This window comes from Numenius arquata, chromosome 8 (genome assembly GCF_964106895.1).
Source record: "Numenius arquata chromosome 8, bNumArq3.hap1.1, whole genome shotgun sequence".
In the NCBI taxonomy this organism is placed as follows: Eukaryota; Metazoa; Chordata; class Aves; order Charadriiformes; family Scolopacidae; genus Numenius; species Numenius arquata.
In genome coordinates this window covers 55394834-55412107 of record NC_133583.1, presented here as the reverse complement: position 1 = coordinate 55412107, position 17274 = coordinate 55394834, and the positions used below count along the sequence as shown (strand labels likewise).

Below are 17274 nucleotides of genomic sequence, written 5' to 3'. Positions count from 1 at the left end.
AGTTTTACAGCTTGTTTAGTTGTGATACCTGTCACACAGATAAACTAGGTTCTAAATCTGTTACCTTGCAAGCAAGCACATCCAAACCAAAAGTAGCTCAGTAATTCCCAGTTTACAGCTAAGGAAGAGTCAGAGCATTACAGCTCCCAGTTGGATCGTGGGATTAACACCACAGAACAGACTTTTGGCAGTTTCTGTATCCAAATTAAAGGACAGGATTTAAATGGGCATGAAGGAACCTGGGAAAAAGCCAGTCTAGTCTGTTGGCTGTGCGTATCATGATCCTGACAGCTAAACTGGTTTCGGACAGTGATAACTCTCTCGTAAGATGGATAGCTGGACGTCAGGTGTCTTCATGAGATGTCACTGTGTTGTTCTGCTTCTGTGAACGTTAGTGATGACACACGCTCTAAGCTTCACAATTTAGTTGTTGAGAATACGAAATTATTGAATTCAAATCTTTCATCTAATATATGTGTATATATGCATACTAATTACATTTATATATAAATATGTAAAATATTGTACTGCTATCTAACCAGATGTCGAAAAAACATCTTAATTTATTGTATGACCTTTTCACAGAACCAAAACATTTTACAGCAAAACTGTCCTTCTCAATTTCTCAAATAATGTTTTAACCTGCAGAGATGAACAGAGAAGAGGTACTAACATGAGAAGCCATCTATACGCCTCCCCATCCATTCCTTCCTCCCTCCCTCAGCACATGTGCACACACAGAGAGCACAGAAAAAGACAGGAGAGGTGCACAATGGAACACAACCCGAGTAGGATCGGATCCTAACTGCTTTTTCCAGAATGGGATGACAGGAAAATGAGTTAAGTAACCAAAGGAAGAACGAGTGATAAAATACCTTGCCCTACCAAGTCGGACAGAAGACACTGATCTCCAAACCTGAGACTCACTAGACTAGACTAGATTCACTAGACTCTTATCAGTCTAGAGTCTAGTTTATATTTTCTACACAAAATTATCTGTATTGATGTCTAAAGCACTGGAAAAAAGCCTTTTATAATTTAACTTAATATTGCTAAGTACAAAGTTTTCAATCCATGCATCTTTTCAGAGACTGACCTACCAAATAAAAATGCTGCTGTTCCTACTAATAATATATATAACATTCCCCCTCTCATACCCGAAGCCATATTTAATAAGAAAAACTTACAATTTACTATTTTTACCATGGACAGCAAATTAGCATTTAAAACAAATACAAGAGGGTCAGGGCCACCATCCTCCAGCTGCTGCATGACAGAGATCTGAGAAGGTCTCTCTTCTACAGCATAGTCTATGAAAGAAACAAATAAACACATGGTGAAGTCCTTAACTTACTGGCACGGTACTCTACATTATAATCAGATAACCCAGATTTTGATGCTTTTTGCTTTTTTGACCTTTAAAAAAAAAAAAACTTATTTAAGTATTGCTCTTTTGATTGATTGTTTCCTAGGGTGGTATTTTCAAACTTCAATAGCATTTAGGTCCATAACCCGTGCACATCCTTTAGAAAAGCACAGCTTGTTTTATAAATCAACTTTTTTCTGGTATCAACTGGAGAAGAAAATGGAAATCAAATTGAGAAATGTGTCATGGTGCCAACTGAAATCCCAAATGAAAAAACTTAACAATTGTCATTTATATCACAGTAAAGCACAAGAGCATCAGTCCTGGACTACAAACACCAACACATGGTCTCTCTCTATGTCACATAACTTACACTTTCTGTGCATTAGCTACTGGGAAGATAACAAAGGGGGGAACACTATACAAAACAGCATTTTTCATAACTCATAGAAGGTCTAAATCCAGTGTAAAATAGATCCCAACATGAAACTTTAAAGATGTCTGTAGTGTCCCTCTATGATTAGACCTAGATGACCAGCAAATTAAAATTTTTCATTTATGTGATTACAATCTACTCTGCATTTAAGCTTTAATGACAAATAGTTACACCGATGAAAACAGATTTTGAAATAAATGTATTCCTTTCCAGCTAAAATTATCTAGAAAGAAAGGTAATTTGGCTTTCTAATGTGAAAAATATTTTTGGAATCTTTTTGAATAGAATTAGAATATCAGAAGTAAAATGCTGCAAAGAAAATCCACTATGTGACAGCATATGAAACAGAATCAACTTTGCATGCAAAATACGATTTATATGAGGTTATCTACACAAAAGCTGAAAAGTATACTGTAGTTTCACTCCTTTTTTGTGGAGGAGACTGAATAATCAGGCACCCACATGAACAGCTAACACAGGATGGAACAGATTTGTTTTGAAATTAAATGCTGCTCACATTTTGTTTTCACACTATCCTGCAATAAAAGGTTACTTCCAGCTTAACATCAGAAATGCACTGTATCAGCAAAATATTTAATAGAAATAAAAAAATCAAAGACGAAAAAACAAGTTAACCCCAGGAATGTATTAAAAAATATCATGAATCAGACTGTGGAAAGCAACTGTCAGATAAACAAATACATACATTTTTTTAACCTTTTAAAAAATAGTTTTTAATTTTCTGAATTCTCCTCCACTTAAATACTCTGGGAGGGGGCATCACAATTGCTAAAAGCTTCACCGTGGGCCAAGATGTGCAACTGCACTGTTGAATGCAGTGCTTGGGGATGCCTCAGACAGAGCGGATGTTCCAAGAGAATTTCAGAGAAAGGAAACATGAATATTCATAAAGCTAATTAAAATGTATCTCTGCGTGAAACATTCCCCACAGTCCGATTAGTGAAGAAATTAGCACATATTTCTGGACTGAAGTTAATTTTCTTTTTGCTTTGTGTTTTACTTCGTACAGTTATTTCATTGCAAGATGGGGCTCTTCCTGGATGCTAATATGGATCAATGGTGCAAATGAGTGTCACAACATTTAGGCACAAGTACTCACTGTGAATTTCTTCAAATATTCAGCATATTGCCAGCATCTTATTTTTAAAATAAACACAGCAACTATTAGGTTAATTGCAACTGGTAAGCATAAAAGCTTAGCTGCCAAATTATACCCTCACCTCCTTTTACTCCAGTGGAGATGAGAATTGGAGGAAGACCATCTTCAGGAATTAGATTCATTGCACTGCCAACAGGACTGCCAACCTGAGTTATATTTCCCGAGAATACAGAAGCATTATCAGTCTACAAGAAGCAAACAATGAGAAAGGACAACATTACAAAAGTAATATAAATGTAAGAGCTGGCTGACTAGATTCGTAGATGTAGGTGGAGTCTGTCTGCTGGAGAACCAAGTCATTTGGCTCTTTAACAATAGACGAACATGTAATGACTCCTGTATTTGAACTATTACTAAAAAGCCTGCTTAGACAGAGACTGCATCTCCCTCCTCCAGCCCCACACATACCCATTTACTTCCAATATCTGAAGGTACCTATGCCCATCTGAACTTTCTGCAAAATCTCAAATCCACTCACATGGGGTATGGTGGATTTAACACTGGTTGATTTTATCTGCACTTTCCTGCACACATCATTTTGTGAGAAGCGTCAAACAAAATATTTTTCTGCTTTGTGCTATGACAATCTTATTGTTTCAAACTTCTTCATGACCGTGACTCAGCTTTTTAAAAACACGCTTTACACGAATAGCCTTCATACACAGCCAAAGACTTGGAAGCCACCTAGCACACAGACTTCAAACACTGCTTGGTGCTCTGCCCCACAGTAGTTCATTTCAGTTCAAAATATACGGTTGTTTCAGCACTCTGCAAATACTAAATTAAGCAAGGACACTTGCTACACAACATACTAAGATAAACCTCAACAGATGTCCTAGATCAGTCTTACTGAAATCACCATAGAAGCTGATATACTATTCATGACCCAGGCAAGCATGGTATTATGAGAAGAGTAGACTGAGGGGGGATCTGATCAACGCCTATAAATACTTAAAGGGTGGGTATCAAGAGGAAGGGGCCAGTCCTTTTTCAGTGGTGCCCAGGGACAGGACAAGAGGAAATGGGCACAAACTTGAACATAAGAACTTCCATCTAAACATGAGGAGAAACTTCTTCACTTTGAGGGTGGCAGAGCCCTGGAACAGGCTGCCCAGGGAGGTGGTGGAGTCTCCTTCTCTGGAGATATTCAAAATCCGCTTGGACAAGTTCCTGTGTAACCTGCTCTAGGTGGACCTGCTTTGGCAGGGGGGTTGGACTAGATGATCTCCAGAGGTCCCTTCCAACCCTATGTGATTCTGCGATTTTGTGATTCTGAGCGGTGAAGAGCATAACGCTTCCTTACTTCTGCTGATAAAGTGTTGTTGGCCACGGGCTTTGATGGATCATGCGACACTGCTAAGGTTCCTGTGGAAGTTGTCCCAGCCACTGTCAGTTTTGCTGCATCGGCCACTTCTCCATTGGGTAATATCCCATCAGCAAACCAAACACGCCTTTGTTCTCTAGGTTGAGCCACTGGAGAGAACACAAAAAAACTAGGGTTTAAGATCTCACAGCAACATTGACTGGAAAATTTGAGTACGGAAGAGCAAAACCGAAAAAAATATAAAAAAATAGAGAAATGTGGACTGGAAGGGACTTAAGACATCATCTAGTGCATTCCCTATGGCAGCATCACGTATAAACACATCCATCCACTCAGAATACTTTGCCTGTCCCTATTGAGGGCAGGAATATCACAACTGGCATTAGCTGGAGTATTTGGAATGAACAAAGTGCAGATATTCTTTCCAAATTCTTACTACAGGTTAAATGGAAAGAAAAAAAGAAATACTTGTACCTTCTGCTCCAGGATGCTTTAAGACTCCCACAGGTACCATGACAGTGGGAGGCGGAGAGCTCAGGGCGCCCGAGGCCTGAGCCTGCTGCAAAGGAGGGATAGTAGAACAGTATTCAGCGGGATTGTTAGGGTTAGGGCTCTGGCTTGAGGCACTCATCATGTTCTCCCAGGCTTGAGCTAAAGCAAATAAAGAACAGGAAGCATGAGCACAGAGGAAGGTATCTAACAGATCAAAATACAGCTAGGTTCTCAGCTACAGTAGGTATAGACCCTGCCACCTTCCAAAGACTATTTCTCTTACTTTATTTAAAAGCCCAGGAGACTGTAATTAAGCAATTAAATGCATAGCAGGAGGAGAGACAGCAATAGTTCTGTGCAATAAAAATATCAGTTCTAAAAGTTATAACAACACACTTTGACCTGAATGATGCTTAGTTCCTCATGGTTCATTTTGTTTCCTCTTCAAAGATTTAACTGAAAACACTCAATTCTTATATATATGTATATTTATCACACTGTATGGACAGATGGACATTCCTATTACAAATGTTTTATAACCTACAGGACACTTGAGCAGATTTATGTTTTGTATATGAGAAAAAGCACTTTGCATTTCTTTATATCCAGGGCAGATTAGTACAGATGAAGAACTTATATTCTTAACTACAAAAAATAAAACACCCTTATGCTATTAATTCTGAATGCATGACTTGAGCCTTAACTCAATGCCCAAACAATAACACATAAAACTGTCAACAAGATCTATCAGAGGGAAAGTTCTCCCCTAGCTAGTGAAACAGACTGTATCTCCACAGTACTACTTCTTCTTCGTCTAGAAGGAAGGCTTGCAGCTATGAAAGGTACCAGAAAATTCATGTCTGTGCTTGCACCTTCAAGCATATTAGTATTATACAAATAAACACATTCCTCTAGTCAGGCATAAATATCGTGCCACCCAAGCTGTCAGGGCACTTATATTTCCTTTGGCTACAAATTGTCAGAAAACCAAGGTGAAAATAATAAGACCAAAAAAAACCCCAAACAGAACACAACAGAACACAAACCCCTCCTGCTTCCTCCCACCAGCCTGCAAAACCAGTAGAGTGAAATGCCTACCAATGGAAAAGGTATTAACATTTTAATCTGAGAAAGATTAATTAAATGGAAGTATTTTTTTTAACAGCAATTCTGTATTCATTTAGAAATAAAAGTATTAAAAATGCACAAAAAAAAGCTACATCTCCAGGATCCTTTTATTAGAAAAATCAAGCATGGTAAAAGAACATTTTTAAAGCCTTCTGTAAATCAAGCGAAGTGCCAACTCAGCATATCTACCAATTGAAAATACAGTAAAAATAGCATTTGGAACTTTATTAAATGCACAGCCTGGCAGTGCAAAAGTGCCAGAAAACACACAACCCTCTCCCCACACCCCAGTGAAACACAAAGCAGATACCAAGCAACCAAATCAAATAACTACTTTTAAAGTGTTATTCCTACCCCTGGTTCCAAGACTGTGCAAAGATTAATGCTTAACCTGCTGCACTGAGTGGAAAAAACCCAAACCTGTACCGACAAAGAAACTGCAAGGATCAGGAGGGATGAGATATGATCAGGCTACAGGTTAACTAACCCGTAACCAAAAGCATCATCACAAAGCACTGCAGCAGGGACAGAAACAGAGAGGTAGCCTGAGGCAAGCACACCTAAGTATGCAGGCAGCACTCTCCCTGTAATAAACCAAGCAGTGCTGTCACTGTTCGCTGCCATTAATGTGTATCTGTCCTGGCAACAGGACAGAAAGGCTTTTAAAAGGAAATCATTATAATATGATCAATTTTATTATGCCTTTTTACAAGAACACTTCTGGTTTCAACTGAAATATTTTCAGATTCTTCCCTTCCCCCAGATGAAAGCAAATCTTACTCACCACCAAAAGAAGCCAGCTCTCTTTTGTCAGGTGTATGTGTAAATCCTTGTTCTTGTACACCTTGAAATATACTAATTTCTCCATCTCAAAATTTAACATTTCACACCCCTTCAACATCATCATCAGGACTTGGTTTTAATTTCTAGATATTACAACCTACAACTTGCTGTCACCTTATGCATTTGGCCTACAGTAAAGAATTATGTCCTACCACTGCAAACTGATTAATCTTTAATCTCTTCAAAACAGAAAAAAATTATTCCTGTTTAATAACAGAAACTGTCTACTAATTTTGGATGCTCATCTCAAGTTCCTTTCAACTGAACCTGCATAATATTGAACTTCTTTGGAAAAAAATAAAGCTATCAGCATCTAAGTTTAGTTAGATGCTCAACAAATTAACAGATCTTTCTGAAAACAGAAGCTCAAATAATCTACTATACAGTAGCATGTAAAGATACCATCAAAATTACCTTGTCTGAACACTGACATAAAACAGAATTTTCCTAACTAATTCTTGGTTAAAACTACAGCAGCAATCCTTCATCAAAGTCTCCAAAGTTTAACTAAACATTTGCAGCAATGGAGATTCCATGGTAACTTTTCAGTAATGACCGGGATAGTTAGTTATCCTAACGATTAATTTGCTTTTAGAACCTGAATTTGTCTGACTTCTCATTCTATCTAGTACATGTTAGTATGCACCTGTCAGACCTTCCTCTACAATCGAAGTAGTTTCTGTCATCAAGTTTCAGTTATCCAGATATATATTTAAACCTCGAGCTCAAGTCACCTATTCACCTTTCCATTAAGAAACCAAAGACAGAGTGCCTGGAATTTCTCATGATGAGGCAGGTTTTCTCATGGCTTAAGCACTCACATGGATCCTCTCTCAACCTAATGCAATTTTTCTACCTTCTCAATTTAAGACACAAAATCTGACAGTCAAGTCTTTCAACAACAGCTGTCTCGGTGTCATGGAAATAAGTCAACTGGACAGCATAATCGCCCAAAGGTAACTGCCAGCTCAGGAAGTTCTTGAAACTTTCAGAAGCCTCAAGAAACAGTGAGGAGAATACTCTGTGTTTGTCCATATTTATACCACATATCTAAAGTGTTCACACTATAAAGTATTATCTACAAAACACAACATAGATTCCATGGCCCTTTGGTCAAAACCAAACCTTACACCAAGCAGAGGTAATGTAACTTCTTGTTTGTTCTGCTTCATAACTCTTGTGACCTCTCTCTTACATGCCACGTTCACATCAGCCTTTTAGCTGCAGCACCATCCCAGGTTTGACAGACTCTCCAGTAACGTGCCCAAAGCAATATCTGTTGTCCACTCTGTGGACAGGTTTTTAGACAAGGCCTCCTACTCCAGCACCAAGGAGTTCAGGAGAAAGAAGAGTTGGATTAATTTGTAGATAAATACTACTTTCTCAGTTTCCTGCAGTGCATAATCTAGAGGCACAACTGCATTACTCTTCTCTTTGGCATCCCATACAAAAGTGTCACAGGTTATCCACTCAGCCATCAAAGGACAGGGAGTAGGCTCCCGAATTAAAAACAAACAAAAAAAACCCCAAAAAACCCACCAAAAAATCACAGTTTTGGCAATCTTGGTATAGCACTCTCAAATGAAAGCTTCCAAACTCATCACAATCTTAACAGGTTTTGCCTTCTGTTAATCATATTTAGTTTAGGAATCCCCATGCTCTACAGGGACCCCATACTGATCTCTCAAGAACCTTTGCTGTTTTAGCATACTTATCCATACAAATAAAATATTTTTATTTCTTTTATTTTTCAAACACCATCAGTGCAGCTCAACACAAAGCCAGTGAAGCCTGGCACCTCAGATTCTCTTTCCACTTACCATTCATTAGCACTGAATGGCAGATTACACAGACTCGAGCTTCCTTTCGATCCATGTACAGCAACTTGCACTTCAGGCTACAGCACGCTGCACAAAAAACCTGGAAACAAAGGGGAAACAATTTAAGTGTTGTTCAAAAATATGTGATGAACAGATGAGTTCAGACAAGAGAATATCTGTAAAGCTCTAGACATGCAAAACAAGGAGGTGAATAACCAGTATTTTCCCATTAAAGCCACAGTAAGCAATACCAATGCCTTTCCTACTAATCCTGATGAAGCAGTATTATGTGGAACCTATAAATGCGTGTTGTGCTGACACTGCACAGTGGTGTTTTTAAAATATGTTTGGCATAAATGACAATGGGTTAATAAAAATCCCTACCACTTTACAATCTCTCACAGAATTAACAATTTGGGAATTAATTTCAGTCTTAGAAAAAGCATGAGTACTTCTAGAATTAACTATGTTTAAATGCACAAGATTTCTTTGTATAAGAAATTGCTGTGGCACAGATTAATTCAAACAAGTCATTTTTATCTGCAGCAGGGCAACTCTACCTTTTAAATCTCTTCATATATAACGCGCTATTCTTCAGTTCGGACTGAAGTGGATGTAGCAAAATGTTTTAAGTGTTCGACATATAAAATGACATCTAAAAAAGCTGACTGACATTGCTACTGCAAGAAAATCTTGCTCGATTTATATATTTTTTTTTTAAATAAAGCCTGTATTTACATGATTACAAACACTACAGCATCTCAACTGTGAAGAATCTGCTGCGGAGATGCAGTTGTGTTGCCAGAGCTTCTCACCTGAACCAGCTCTCACAACTCCCCAGTCCTGGCCAGGAACCAGTGGTGGGGCTTCCTCCAGAGAAGCAAAACCATAAAGTATAAGCATGGCTTTGCACCAAAACAAACACTTGCATGCAGATATGATTCTACAATAGCAACTGTAATCTCAAAATCCTGCAGAACAGACAAATCAGGGTGCCCTAATGATTTCTTATTTAAAGAATAACTGCTTTGTTTAAAGAAATCGGTATTTCCTCAAGGTTGTTATTCTGGTGACATGTGAAGATACAGATGAATACCCGTTTCATGCAGAAAGGTAATGTCACACTCAGGAAATCCAGAAACAGCAGCAGCTACCTAACAAAGGAGTTCAGATATCAAGAGAGAATTTCAAATTTTAATTCTAGGTGGGTATTATAACTACAAATCATTATGCGTTATGATGATCTGTAATGCTTTCTTAATCCAAAAAATTATTCCATCATCACTACAACAGCAGTATTTCTGTAACAGAGACAAGAAACTATGTAAGATTCTCATATATAAATATATATAAGCCTAACTAAATTTCAATCAAGTTAAAGATCATACCAAATGCTTGCCACAGCTTTTTAATGGCAAGTGTTTAAAATATGCACATATAAAATAAGCTCCGAGTTCACCATGAGAGCTGAAAATCGAACGGTAAGAAAGAAGAGCTCACCCTGTCTCATTTCAAACAGTTTTAATGTTTCCTAATTATGTCAACTCAAACATTTCAGAAACAAAATATAAGTGTGTATACACTGGCATTTTCATGCAAAAATAAAAAAAGACCCTTCCACATCTGAAAACTTTCTAAAAAACAAAAATTCAAATGTACTTTAAAAATCTCATTTCTGCATTTACACCTTAACCCAATTTACAAGCATTCTAGGGACACCACCACAGCATATTTTCGAGACATTTGACATCATTTCAGTTCTCTGGGAGAAACTTCCAGTCAGAAGCTCAGTATCGAACACGGAAAAGTCAACGTCGTCAACCATAAATGAAGGACTAAAGCAAATGAATATCTAATTATTAATCAAACAATACATCGTGCATTCAGCAAAGCTCCCAAATGCAATGATCTAAATATTAGAAGAGAAAATAGACACAGTGACAGATTATCTACCCCTCCTCTGCATCAGTAGTAATGCAGAGGGAGACCACAAGCCAGCACAACTGGCAATTCAGTCTTGTTACTAACAATCACCAAGTCATTAACTCAGTATTTCATGCTATAAAAAAAAAAAATCACATACCAGTGTGAAAGCAAGTTTCTATGTTACTCGGGTTTTCAGGTTCACTGGGAGTTGTTAAAGCACTAGCTGCTAGGGGAGTTGGTGATTTTTTTGTATTTTAGTGGAAAAATATCGTTTTGGTTGTCAGTAAAAAGATGACACACAAATATTCTGTTTTTCCTATCAAGGATGATTGTTTCATCTGACAATAGAAAATACATAAATACATATGGTAAAATGTATGAATGTGTTGACACACATTTTTCAAGTTCCTAATTTTAATTCAAAATTTACTGTAAGTGTATTACTTTCTACCACTCCCCTGAGGTTCGTATCTTCCATTAATTTTGCAATTATTATCCTGAAATTAAAAACCGAGACAGGCTTCCCAGGTGCCACTGAACTATTTTTAAATGCAATTTTCATTCCCAAATGAGAAAGATGCATTCACCCCTACTACAATGTTTTGTCATGATGCTAATTAAACTTAAAAATAAACTGTCGTGCTGAAGCTTGTGCTCAAAAATACCTAGTCCTGTGACTCCTCCTAGAAACAACTAATTGCAAGAGCTGAAGACATTAATCTCCCCAGTTCTTTAAGCGAGATTCAAACATTTAATAGAAACATTGGAAGCATCACTGTGATTCAGGACCTTCACCACAGGCACATGGTCAACACGACTTGCTTTGGGGATGGTTATCTTCACCAGAGAGCAAGAGCAGGCAGCTGAGAATAGCTATGCCTCGAGGCACTACAGCTAGATTCATTAAAGCTTGCCCGCTAAAGCCTTTGATCTCTTTTCTCCCAGAACCATTACAGGAATTAGGTGTTGTAAAACAATTTGCTGTAAGTGCTAATTGTCATTTGACTTATTAAGAAATACCAAGAATCAGTATAAGTGCTTTTTTTTAGAGAAAGAAACATATGAAGGCATGAAATATCGGAATTTTCTGCCACATCTCTTGACTGCATATGTGCAAATTTGGCCCAGGCAAAATTTAGCTAACAAAAGTTCTAGAAACAAGTCATTCTGAGGATCGTTGTGAGAATACTCTAAGAATATTAAATACTAATAGGTGGTGAATTTTTCACATCGGAGAAACAAGTTTGTCTACAGAGCAGAGGGACCTTTTATTTTATCCATTCCCCACATATCACCCAAAACAAAACTGCTTGTTCTTCTCAAGGTTTGTCTTCAGGAGTTTAAAAAGAAAAAAAAAGAAAAAGAACCCACACTACATTTTTTGGCCTTGCTCTATCTGTGCATGTTTTATCAATTTTGTTTACAGATATTTTCATTTTCTGCTTCTCATTTGTGTAATTCAGGGCTTCAGTCATTACAGGGAAGTAATTAAATCCAAGCAATGAACTTGTTTAACACACAAAAATAAAGAGAAAACATTACTGCAAATTAAAATTGTAGTCATATTTGCTAAACTCACAAAGAACAAAATAATCACCTATATAAGTGACAATATAAGTTAATATATCAAAGCTAAAATGATGGACATTGAGTTATATGACTTACAGATTCTCCTTAACTGCAATGAGAAAGACTGAGCCCTTTGATACTAACCAAAAGGTACACAAAAGGTAGGCAGGTACCTCATACGATGCTTATTGATCTCCTGTGGTTACTAGCTCCACACCAGGACTTCCACTGCAAACAACCTGCAAGAGGATGGCCAGAAGCAAGCAACTGGAAGTCCTGGACCAGTGCACAATGAATATCTGCTCAGCTTTTAAAAGTATCATGGGAAAGATTTTTCAGCATTTTTCAAAATCAAATTTGAATAAAATCTATTTATCCGGTGTTGCAGCAAGGAGACCGAGTGCTATGCATTTTGGTTACTAAAGGGACAAATGGGACACATACATAGTCCATTACAGAGGAGCAAGCCTGTTTTTTCTGCTAGGCTGCTTCCAGAAACAGGCGGCACAAGGGTTTGAGCACTCCAGATACATTTGCTTCTTTTACATCCTTTGTTCAAGTCATTCTGCTTCCCTGCACTCTTCTAGTAGCAAAAGTTATCGCCCATAGCAGTCTTTCAATCAACTTCAGAAACCTTTGGATAGGGCCTAAATTAACCAAAATTACTTTTACTCCAGTTTTTAGTGGGCTTTAGTGTTTCATCTTAAAAATATTCATTAGTAACTACTTGACAAGAGTGTTAGTTTACCGCTTTTGAATCATCGTATTTTTTCCTAAGTTCCTACTTCCCACGTGTCACTGACTTGTATTTCAGTAACAAGATATTTGGAAATACTTTACAAACCATTCATTTACTATAAACTTGCCACAAAAGAATTTGTGTTGATCTAGATGGCACATATATAAAATGTATTAAAAAAAAAGTCAACAATAAAATATTTCTTACACAACACAAGATGATACAGAAAATATGTTTGAGTTGTCTGCATTACAAAATTTCTCACCATGTGTACGTATTTCAGGTTACACATACTTTACTATATTTTTTTCCAGAAAGAAATGCATATTCTTTAAAATAATGTAAGCAATATGAGAAAAGTTAATAAAGAAGACTTAAAAGAACTGAGTTGATCAGCCATCTAAACCAGCAGGAATGCCAGCAATTCAACAGCGCAATTCCAATTCCCATCAATATGTTTCAGTATCTTTAACGGGATTATTGATGCAGTAATTTCTGCAAACTACTTTCCTGCGCTTACCCATTTTACAGCAGTTCTACATGAATCCAATGATGTTGATTGTTGCAATCACCTAATACACTGCTTATACAGGCTAATAATTCTTTCACTTATAAATAACAATTAGTTATTCTCAAGGAGAACCCTAAACAGGTTGCAGCTTAGAAACTTCTTTTTTTCCTTCACAGATCAAACACGGCTCTTTAGGAAATGTCACAGGTAACTACAGCTTAGGAAGTCCTCTGATTTTAAGCAGTATCAGGAAAAGAAAAGGTATTTGGAGCTTACTCACAGAATACAAACCTACCTTCCCACAAGCTCTGCAATGATGCCTTCTTTTGGTGAATGTGAATCTGGCCTCACATTTCATACAGTTTGGTGCTTGAGAATCTGGAACCCAGACTGGAGCCACCTCACCCAAAGTTGTAAAAGGCTTTCTGGCTGGAGCTCCAAACTGACCAGCTCTGAGATCATTATCTGGACTATCTGGGGCTACTGCAAGGCACGGACTAGTAGAGACTCCAGATTCATACTCTTCCAAATGTTCCCCATTAGCATCAGTACCAGAGGCATTTAAAGATGCTCCACCCGGAAACGCATCTGCTGTATCCCCTAATTGTGTCTTACCAAAGACATTTTTGTTTTTGCTATTTCCTCCACAATTTGGGGGAACAAGATCATTTTGTAAGTGGTCCGATAATGGCTTCGGAATCTGCAGTTTAAGATTTGTAGGCTGTTTAGGTCTTGCACCACCGAAAGGAACACTGATAGATTGCAGATTAGTCACTGGTTTTGGTGAAGTTTGCCCTTGCATGGATGAAACCTGACTACAAAGATTACGTAAATAATTTTTCTTTATGTGGTCACCAGTGCTGTTTAAAATAAGACCACTCCCTTCTGTGGTCTCATTTCCCCTCTGTTCATAAACATTAGCGTAACATTCTGACTTGCTCTCCTCTATCTCCTTTTCCTCTGTTACTGAGTCTTCCTTGGAGGGTAAAGTCTTTGGAACATGAGCAACAACTGGGTTCTGCATTCCATAGGAATCACAACCATTAGACAGAGAGCTTGCTGCTGATGTAGCCATCACATCAGAGAGACTGGACCCTTCAAGCTCCTCTATACCAGTCCCTTTTAAGTCTATGCCTGCCTCCATCATCCCATCTCCACCTTCTTTACTACTACTACATGCCTCATCAGGCTGTTTTGCCTGCAAAAGTCTTTCATTGTCTCCCAGAGTTTGCTTATTATTCGTCTCACTCAACTTTGTCAGTTCCCAATTAGCCATCTCCTGAGATTCAGGGTAACACTCTGCCACGCTGAGCAATTCTGTTGTGCCAAGGTTCTTATCACATTCAGTGACTTCGCTTTCAGTGGCACTAACATCCTCAGGGGCAAAGTGCTCTGCAACAAGTTCCTTGTAATTGCCACTTCCAGCCACGTTAGGTTGACAAGTTTCGGTGAGCCCAGATAGTCTAGACTGTAACTGTTGGGTTGTTTCCTGTTCTACGATTAAGCTTCCATTACTTGAACCAGAAGAAGAGTTGTTAGCTTCTAGATCCGTTCTCTGGGGAATGGCTTTACTAGTAAAATTTTCAACTGATACACAATTTTCTTGCATTTTAACGGTACCATCAACCGGTGCCTGTAAGAGAGTCACTGCATTAATCCCTGAAGTTGTAGCTTCTGAAAACAGTGAATCTTTACTCATATTAAAGTCATCCTTTAATCGAGAGGAGGGACATGCAACAGTCAGGCTTTCAGTTGAAGCATTAATCAAATGACTTATAGAGTCATCCTCAGTGCACAGCTGATTCACTTGCTTTTCTGTATCTGTATCTTTTTCTGTGGATCCATTTACAGTAACACTAAACTGATCACTCTGTCGGTTTTCATTATCCAGTGTAAAGCTAATAGTGTTCATTAGGGACTGACTGTTGTAATTTTTACAATCCAGCAAATCGCCACTTTGTAGTGTTTTTCTGTCACAGTTATGCATGACTGCCACCACTAGTACATTTTTCTCCTCTGGCAAGCAAGTTATATTTCCACATTTCTTTTCTCCTGTTTCCACAGTGTTACACTGATCATCCCGATTACTATTTCTTTTAATCAATTGATCGTCTGCTGCTGCCTGATCGTCAATCCACATGACTGGGACCTCTGGGTTTATGCTAAAATCCTTTCCATTAGCACAGTGATCCCCTTCTCCCGTTGGTGTAGTGACTGAACGAGACAAGGAGAAAGACTTTAATCTCTGCTGACATTCATTAGGAGTTGTAGCTTCATTCACATTGGCCACGGTAGGGTTAAATGACAGGCGACGAGAAGGCGGATCTAGAATCTGATTCCACTTTGCAGGTAGTGCAGGTGAAACAGCGGCATCTGAAAAAGTGTTTGAAGAAGAGAACTTACTGTCCTATTAACGCTACAGGTTCTATTACAGGTTCTGTTGCATTTCATTGCCCCAAATATAAATGTGGAGATGTTCAAATATGAGTACAACAGTAAAACACATCTGCCATAACTAACATCCTTGTTCAACTATTAGTAGCGTAACTGCAAAATGTTTCTGGAACTTAGGAAGTTTAGAGCCTCACCAACTGGTGTCAGGTTGAATTTGCACAAGCAACTTTAAGCTATTGATTAATGTACTTTAGACAGCTAGAAATGCCTAGAAAGATTCCCACTCCTATAAAATGTTCAACTTCCTTGACAGCACAGAAGTAGCAATTAGACTAAGAAAAAAATTTAATACTTCAAATATGATAACTTTCAGTATATGATTTATGTGACCTAATAAAACATTTCTATGCTTGAGTCTCCCAAAACGGCAGAAGCTTAAAATAAATTTTGTCTAATTTGTTTAAAATAAATGATTAAAATATTGCCACTGAGATTAAGCTTCACAAAACCTTTCTTTAAAAGGTGTACAGAAGATTTTCTATTAAAAGAGCAAGAAATTTTAAAAACATAAACAAGACTAATGGAAACAGAAGAGAAAACTAAGAAATACTGAAGATCCACCATGCAAAATTAACAGATGTTTTTTTGCAAGTTCTGAGATTAACTTAAAACTCAAAACCAAACAGGATATCACAGAACTCTCCCTTTTCAATGGTGCTCTCTGTAGAATATATCTAATGTGCATCTACCATCTTGTTCAAAATTACTCACCTTCGTTTTGCTCAAATTCATCTAAAACCTTATCGAGGTTATATGCCTCTGCCTGGAAATAGTTCTCCATTTGTCAGGGAAAGACCACCAGATTCTTGTCTGAACCTGCCAGAGAACAAATTACAATCAGATATTTAACCTTCAGTCAGCAGTCTTCTACTACATATTGCCCTGATTTAAGGGGAAAAGTAGTCCTTTGTAAATCAAATTTTACATACGTTACATGCATAAATCAAAAGTATTTTCCAGGAATAAAAATTTTTTGTGCACTTAAACTTGCTTAATTCAGATTAACAGCCTCCTCAGACTTGCATTGGATTTTATTACCTCCTGTCTCCAAGTTTATAAATATGGTTTTTAAAATGTTAAAATTTAAGCAACACCCAGATTTTTCTTTAAGATCATAGTATTTGCAAACACTTACAAAATAATGTTTTTAAAAATCCTGCCACACACAAATAAAAAAAGTAAATGTGTTGATGTGAACCGGGTGTTTGCAGCAACAACATTTGAAGAATACATGTTCATTTTTACATGGTGGCTGTCACAGCAACAGAAAATATCCCCATCAGATGAATAAAAGAATACTAAGCAAACTGAGTTTGTGAATCCATGTCAGTTCAAAGTAGAATGTATGCCACACCATAGAACTTTAAAACAATATGCATATCTGTCCCTGTGCTTAATTCAATGCATTTTCCATTTAGTGTGACAGATCTTTTTGAGAGGCCAAAATAAAAGGAAACTTTTTTTTCAGAATTTGGCAGAAAGTTAT

The 17274-nt window shown here is 37.6% G+C and overlaps 1 protein-coding gene across 2 annotated transcripts in view; it reads right to left on the bottom strand.

The window, feature by feature from the left end:
- ZFYVE9 (zinc finger FYVE-type containing 9) overlaps nucleotides 1-16569 on the bottom strand; it is a 39240-nt gene extending 22671 nt beyond the window's left edge. Inside the window, exons 1-7 of one of the 2 annotated variants that reach the window (XM_074152756.1) lie at nucleotides 16500-16569; nucleotides 13630-15707; nucleotides 8590-8689; nucleotides 4781-4957; nucleotides 4286-4455; nucleotides 3044-3167; nucleotides 1188-1310 (exon numbers count right to left, since the gene is read on the bottom strand). In XM_074152756.1, coding sequence (XP_074008857.1) covers nucleotides 1188-1310; nucleotides 3044-3167; nucleotides 4286-4455; nucleotides 4781-4957; nucleotides 8590-8689; nucleotides 13630-15707; nucleotides 16500-16569 — 2842 coding nt within the window. The remainder of the gene's footprint in view (nucleotides 1-1187; nucleotides 1311-3043; nucleotides 3168-4285; nucleotides 4456-4780; nucleotides 4958-8589; nucleotides 8690-13629; nucleotides 15708-16499) is intronic. The other variant, XM_074152757.1, reaches the window with a different exon arrangement.
- Nucleotides 16570-17274: the final 705 nt, after the last annotated feature.